At 65.3% G+C, this 7,004-nt stretch overlaps 1 protein-coding gene across 2 annotated transcripts; it reads left to right on the top strand.

Moving 5' to 3' along the window:
* The first annotated feature begins 225 nt into the window (after nt 1-225).
* On the top strand, nt 226-6,690 carry KLHDC7A (kelch domain containing 7A). Of its 2 annotated transcripts, XM_055139838.1 has the most exons (2): nt 226-3,019; nt 3,647-6,690. In XM_055139838.1, the coding sequence occupies exons 1-2, from the start codon at nt 753-755 to the stop codon at nt 3,783-3,785; spliced, it is 2,406 nt and encodes an 801-aa protein (XP_054995813.1). In that variant the 5' UTR covers nt 226-752; the 3' UTR covers nt 3,786-6,690. The 2 variants fall into 2 exon arrangements, with proteins under 2 accessions (XP_054995813.1, XP_004603726.2); XM_004603669.3 differs by having other exon boundaries at nt 227-3,785.
* The last annotated feature ends 314 nt before the right edge of the window (nt 6,691-7,004 follow it).

Genomic DNA, 7,004 nt, shown 5'->3' with positions numbered 1-7,004 from the left:
AGCCTATCCCGGATGTGGGTGCTAATGCCCTCTGTTCTCGCTGATTCCTGTCCGGAAGGCCAGTATCTCTTACTAAGCCGTGTGCGGGGGGAGGCAGGCGGACACTCACTCGAGACTGCGCCATGTGACTTGGCCAGTGTCCCTGGCCCGGCCCCCAGCCCCACTCTCCACCCCTGTCTGCAGCTGCAGGGGTGGCGTGGTCTGGTCAGCAGCCCCCAGCGAGGAAAAGAGCGTTCGGGAGCTCTCAGACCACACCTGCCTCCACCTGCCCCACAGCTGGCCCCACCCCACCCTCCTAGCCCGCTGGATTTGCAAAAGAGAAAATCAAGCAGGCACAAACAATAACCGACCTGGTGCGTTTCCTGGCATCCGGCGACTGTTTGGTTAAGAGCTTCCTCCCTCTTCGTCGTGTACCTGCTGGGCACGCCTGACCTCCTCTGGCCCTCACAGGCAGCTGGTCACCAGCGCAGCAGCGCCCTGGGCAGACCCCACCTCCACCCCGCCTGCGGGGAGCACCTCGCTCACTGCCTTCGGGAGCCAGGAGGCAGGCGGGCACAGTCTCTCCAGCCCCGGGCCCCAGCCGCTGGCTCCTGCCCGCTCCAAGTCACCTTTGCTCCAGCTCCTCCTGGGGGCAGCCGGAGCAGACCCAGAACCCCCTCCCCGCTCAGCTCCGCAGGAACCAGGAACCGGGCCCTATTGGGCAATCATTAATCGGATTCTTGACATTCCTGGGTCCAGTTGGCCTGAGAAGCATGTTCCCCGGAGGTGGAGGAGGAGGAGGAGGAGGAGGTGGAGGAGGTGGAGGAGGAGGAGCAGAGTCCCCGGACTGGCATTTCAACATGCAGCTGAGCACGGACAAGGTGGTGCTGTCTGCGGCGGCCCTGCTGCTGGTCACTGCAGCCTACCGGCTATACAAGTCCAGGCCTGCCCGGGCCCCGCTGCAGGGCGGGCCCAGCCAAGCCCCTGCTGAAGAGGAAGCAGAGGGCCTGGGGCGGTCTGCCACACCGGGGGCTGCGCCCCGGGCCTCCTCCTTGGGGCTGAGACGCCGCAAGGGAAGCCAGGGGGCTGGAGCACCTCCAGGCTGCAGCGAGGAGGAGCCAGGGGGCGCCCAGGGCCTGGAGAAGGGCGCCTCTCCCGGAGACGAGAAGCCCGAGAGGAGAGATGCCGAGAGGCGGCCGAGCAGGCAGCGCCCAGACGCGGGCCTGGCGCCTCCTCCCTGCAGGGCCCAGGAAGCAGGAGTCGCGGCTGGCGGTAAGCCCAAGCTGCCCCGACACCCCCACCTGGGCAGTGAACCCAAACATTCCCCAACCAGCCTCCAGGCAGCGGGCAGCAGTGATGGGGACGTGGCCCCCGTCCCAGGGCCAGATGACAGTGCCCCGAGCCAGCCCGGGGTGGGGGGGCCTGTGTCGCCCCAGCAGCGCCCACCCACCCCCCCAGAAGACGTCCGTGACACGAACACGGTCTTCCCTGGAGCCACCAGGGTCTGCAAGGAAGAGGCAGGAACCCTCCAGACCTCCGGCCCGGCACTTCCTCAGCAGGAAGGAGCCACCAACGCCTCCTACAGCTTCTCGTCCGTGGCCCGGGTCCGAGTGGAGGAGAACTTCCTCCGGGAGAAGGCAGAGGGCAGCCAGCCCCGGCTGAAGGGCAAGGTGTACGACTACTACGTCGAGTCCACGTCCCAGGCGACCTCGGGGCTGGCCCTCGGGCCAGAGGCCCTGGCAGAGGCGCCCGGCCCTGGGCCAGGTCCCCAGGCCCCGGAGGCAGCCAGGAAAGGCCAGGCCAACGCGACAGGGGGTGGGGCCCCGGCGGCGGCTGCCGAGTCCCCGCGGAGCCTGGGCAGGAAGGACAGCCTCCTCCAGATCGTGGAGAACCCAGAGCTACAGCTGCAGCTGGACGGCTTCGGGGCGCCCGCACAGGCCTCCCCAGTCCTGTCCGCCCAGTCCGGCCTCCCCGCAGCCCTGCAGGCCCCGGAGTCCGGGGCGGCCAGCGGCTGCGAGGAGCCGCGAGTGCAGCTGGTAGCCAGGACCAATTTCTTCCACCTGCCTCAGCCCACGGGCCTGGCCCCGGAGGTGCACCTGGATCTGGGCAACTGCTGGGACGTGCTGACCTTGGCCAAGAAGCAGAACCTGGAGGCCCTCAAGGAGGCGGCCTACAAGGTGATGAGCGACAACTACCTCCAGGTCCTGCGCAGCCCCGACATCTACGGCCGCCTGAGCGAGCCGGAGCGGGACCTCATCCTCCAGCGACGGCTGCGGGGCCGCCCGTGCCTGGTGGTGGCCGACGTGTGCCCGCAGGAGGACTCGGGGCGCCTCTGTTGCTACGACGACGAGCAGGACGCCTGGCACCCGCTGGCCCACCTGCCCCCGGAGGCCGTGTCCCAGGGCTGCGCCCTCTGCAGCCTCTTCAACTACCTCTTCGTGGTGTCGGGCTGCCAGGGGCCCCGCCAGCAGCCCTCCAACCGAGTCTTCTGCTACAACCCGCTGACGGGCATCTGGAGCGAGGCCGGCCCGCTGAACCAGGCCCGGCCGCACTGCCGCCTGGTGGCCCTGGACGGCTGCCTGTACGCCATCGGGGGCGAGTCTCTGAACACGGTGGAGCGATACGACCCGCGCCTGGACCGCTGGACGCTGGTGGCGCCGCTCCCCAGCGACACCTTCTCCCGGGCGCACACGGCCACCGCGGGCGCGGGGGAGGTCTTCGTCACGGGGGGCGGCCTGCACTACCTGCTGCTCCGCTTCTCCGCCCGGGAGCAGCGCTGGCGGGTCAGCCCCACGGCGGGCAGCAAGGACCGCACGGCCGAGATGGTGGCGGTGGACGACTTCCTCTACCGCTTCGACCTCAACGGCAGGCTGGGCGTCAGCGTGCACCGCTGCAGCCCCAGCGCCGGGCTGTGGTACGAGTGTGCCACGCACCGGACGCCGTTCCCGGAGGCCTTCCAGTGCGCCGCGGTGGACAGCCTCGTCTACTGCGTGGGGCGCCGGCACACCCTGTGCTTCCTGGCCAGCCACGTCTCGCCCAGGTTCGTGCCCAGGGAGCTGCGGGGCTTCCCCTCCCCGCGGGGCACCCTCCTGCCGACCGTCCTGACCCTGCCTGGCCCCGACGTGCCCCACACCCGGGTCTAGTAGTGCCTCTCAGTGTGGGACTCCTGCAGGAGCGGCCCCCGCCCCCTGCCCACGGCCACCTGGGCTGCCGCTGGGCCAGGCCTGGGGCTGCAAGGTGGAGGGGGGTGAGGGTGTGAGTCCTGGCCTGGTCGCAGCCCTTCGGCCGGATGCAGAGGCCCAGTGTGACCACACGGGTCCTCGGGGCTGCGTGCGGAGCCCACGGGCACTCCTCCTAGCTTCCCGGCTGGACTCGGGGAGGGGGTAGGGGGCCCCTAACAGGGCTGGGGGCGTGGCCTTGCCACCCCCACATTCCAGGTGCTGATTGATGCCCAGGACCCCTCCCCAAGTGTGAGCCACCGAGAGCCTCCCTTGGCGGTTCCCAGAAGCCCCTGCTACATGCAGGCAGGGGAAGTGGAGGAGGTGGATGGCTTGAATCAACAGGGAGCCCGCGAGGGTCCTGGGGGTGGGGGGGGCTGCTGGAGGGAGAGATGGTGGGAGGAGGAGAGAGCTAAGTCGGGACTGCTCCTGGGGACACTCTTCTGCAGAGTAAAAGCCCTCTTGGCTCTTTCTCGTGACCTGGAGCCCGAGTGTCGGGGGAGGAAGCGACGCCACCGCTCTTCAACATCCCTTTGGGAAACAGCCGGGGCTGCGGTCTACTCAGAACTCAGACGATTCTGCCAGTGAGGTCCAGGAGAGACTTTGCAGGCCGTTCCCCTAGCCACTGGCCGTCGGCCCTTCACCAGGCGGGCCTGGAGGGAGACTGAGGGCCTAACTGGGCTCATGTGACAGGAGACCCCCAAGGAGGGGCAGGGCCATGTGCATGGAGGGACTTTAGGAGCGTCTAGTGGGCCTGGGGAAGTCTGGGCTCCCCGCCTGCATCAGATTTGGTAAATTCTCAAAGGAACCAAGAACTGCAACATCGGGAAGTTCCAGCTCACCGGGACAAAAGGGACGTGGGACGGGGGGTGGGGGGCAGAGAGGAAACAGGGGTGCTCAGGGGTCCAGTGAGAGCCAGGGCTGCTGCTTCTAAAGAGCCAGACAGCAGCATGCAGATGGTAGGTGGCCCTAGAGGCGGCCCCAGGCGCGAGAGGAGGCTTTGGGCTCAGCCCCGCTGCTCCAAAAGGGCCGAGGTCCACACGTGCTCTCCTCTGCCTTCGGGGTGAACGAGAGCCGCTGGGGAAATTCCCTCTCCCGGGTGCCGGGGAGCGTGTGCTCCCCGCATCTGCCCGTGCAGAGCCCGGGGGTCACGTGGGAAGAGGCAGGACTGGATGGAAGAATGGGGAGCAGGTGGGCATGGAGATGAGACCCCCTTTCCTGGGTGGCACGGGGCCCCTCCGCCTTCCTCGTGCAGCGGGCGGGAGGCTGCTGGGCCTGTTCCTGAGTGGGAGGTGGCCGAGGCTGCCATGGCCCGTGGGCCACAGATGCCTCCACGCCCCACCCAGGCCCTGCTCAGCTTCAGCCCCCAGAGGCAGGAGCCTCTGAGGAGCCCATGGCAGGGACTGGGGGGCGGAACCCCCCCGTGGCCTACAGGGAGCACTGGCATATAAGGGTGCCAGCTGGAGCGGGGAGAGGGGAACCTCCCTTGGTAGTTGGAGGGGTGGCAGGTGAGTCCAGGTCCAAACTCCCGGGGAGTGGGGGCTGATGAAGCAGAGGGGAGGGAACAGGACGACACCCCCGCTGGGTCCCGAGTGGATCCAGCCGCTGGCTCACATCCTAGGGAGTAAGGGGTCGCTCTGGGCACCCACTCAGAAGCCCCCTACAAACCTACCCCAGGGACTAGGCAAAGAGTTGCAAGGCACAAGGCAGTGACCTTGACCCCAGGGGTGGATAGCCGAGGGAGAGGTGGGCCTGTGGCTCCAAGGCAGACCTCACCAATCGATCCTCCGCCCAGCTCTGCTGAGCCCTTGCACTCCGCGCTGCCGTAGCTAGCCGTTCACCGACAGATAGGAGCTGGCTCTCAGCAGGGTCTCAGGGTGTAGGGGGGTGGGAGGGGCCCAGGCTATTATGGGCAGCTCCCAGGGGCAGCCAAGACCACCTGGCCCAGCAGTCAGGACTCATTGCCAGATATGGAGCCAGCCACCACTTCCCAGGTGCTGGAGCTGCAGCCCGCCCCTGGCCTAGAGGGAAAAGACTGGCAGTTGTAAACAAATACACAAAGAGATGAAAAGAACCCACCCCCACCCCGTAGGGCCCCGAGGAAGGCCCAGCACGGCGGCGGGAAGGACCCGAGAGCAGGGCCTGCACGGACCTTGGTTCATGAGGAGATCAGAAAGGCCAACCTTTCTGCCCCCAGAAGAGCTGTGCCACGCAAGGGCTGGGCCGGGGGGGAGGGGGGTGGGACGCAGGACCCTGCCAAGTGACGGCCCGGCAGTGAGCTAAGAGGGCAGGAGTCCAGTTGTTCCGCAACAGCCTTTCAAGGGGAAGGACACCCCTTCCACCACACTCGTCCCTGAGGTTCCGTGGACGTTGTGGATGAGCCTCACCCCGTTTGCACACCGAGGGCTGCGAGTCGCCTCGTTCCCAGGCTATCCCAGAAGCCTGAGTGTGTGGTGGAGGCCGCCTGCCGTGGCACTGCCCGAGTTCTAGTCCTAGAGGTCAAACTGGCATGCTTGACCTTGCTGAGTAGAGTCTGGTTGACCCTTAGCCTCTCACCTCTGCGTGACCTGAGTGTCACTTGGCTTCAGCCCGGGTGGTGAACTCTGCTTTCCCAATAGAAGCATTTTCTGCTTCAGGCATTAAAAATAAATAAATAAATAAATAAACCTTGGCATTGGACTTGCTTTCCATGTTAGGCCAGCCATGCCATTAGAGGGGGAAAAAAAATTAGAAAATGGAGATGAGTATAAAAAAATTAAAAAAAAAGAAATCTCCCCAATTTCCCCACCCGGAGACAGCCCCCGCTGCGGTGCAAGTCCCTCCGTCTGTTTCCCTCCGTGGATAATTCGTGTTTGGCTTGATTTCCGCGTAGGTGTGATTATGCTGAATATACAGTTCCGTCGCTTCCTCTTTTCACTTAGCTGTTGAGAATAAGCGTTTTCCCGTGTTATTACAAACCCTCGGTAAACATCATTTCAATACTTGCACAATATTCCATCCCGTGGAAGGGACCATGGTTTATTTAAACACCCCCTCCTGTCAAGCCGGTAGATATATTTTTCTGTTGGCTTCTTTTTCTTTCATAAATAAAACGTCCTTTGTCTCTCTGTGCCTCTCTGTCTGGGGCCTCCTTCCGTGTTTACAGGAGCAGCCCCGGCTCCCTCCTTCCCACGACAGAAGGGGTGTGGGGACGGCTGTGGCAGCAAGGGGCAGTCTCCTGGGCCCCCCTCTCCCTGCACAGAATTATAGAAGGTGCCCGTGAGACTGCAAGGCTGACCGGAGGGTCCATCGTCTGGGCCCTGCCCAGGGGTGCTCCGGGGGCCGGATGTCAGACAGAGCCGCCGACAGGGAGTGCCCGCTCTGCACCCTCCTGGCCCCAGACTGACTCTCCCAATCCTCCCATCAAACACCCCGCCTTCCAGGTGAGCAAGGAGGCTCCAAGGGCCCAGGAAAGCTGCCTCTGTGTCCTTCAAAGAACATTTAGACAAGCTCTGGCCCCTCCAGGAGAGCTGCCCCTTCCCTCGCCCCTGGCTCCCCGCCCCCCCCCCTCCGGTCCCCCCAGCCCCCTGGGCTTTCCTGCAGGCGGCTAGGCCAGCGCCACAGACACACAGCCGGGCTTCAAAATGCCCAGCAGCTACCAGGCTCAGGTAGCCTCTGTCCCGATCCCACTGCCCTGTCCAGCTGGGCTGATCTCCTGTCCGTAAGGACAGTCCCGCACCTTTCTGCCCTTCTCTAAACCACCCGCCCGCCCCCGCAAACTGGCACACAGGACCAGGGTGCAGAGAGTCCCTCGATTCTGGGGTGCTG

The sequence above is a fragment of the Sorex araneus genome, chromosome 5, assembly GCF_027595985.1.
Source record: "Sorex araneus isolate mSorAra2 chromosome 5, mSorAra2.pri, whole genome shotgun sequence".
In the NCBI taxonomy this organism is placed as follows: Eukaryota; Metazoa; Chordata; class Mammalia; order Eulipotyphla; family Soricidae; genus Sorex; species Sorex araneus.
This window is presented reverse-complemented; position numbering and strand designations above follow the sequence as displayed.

Coding starts and splice junctions, on each gene's coding strand:
- KLHDC7A (XM_055139838.1), top strand. CDS start 753: ATGTTCCCCGGAGGTGGAGGAGGAGGAGGAGGAGGAGGTGGAGGAGGT. Junction 3,020..3,646: donor GCCAGCCACGTCTCGCCCAG/GTTCGTGCCCAG, acceptor ACTCTTCTGCAG/AGTAAAAGCCCTCTTGGCTC.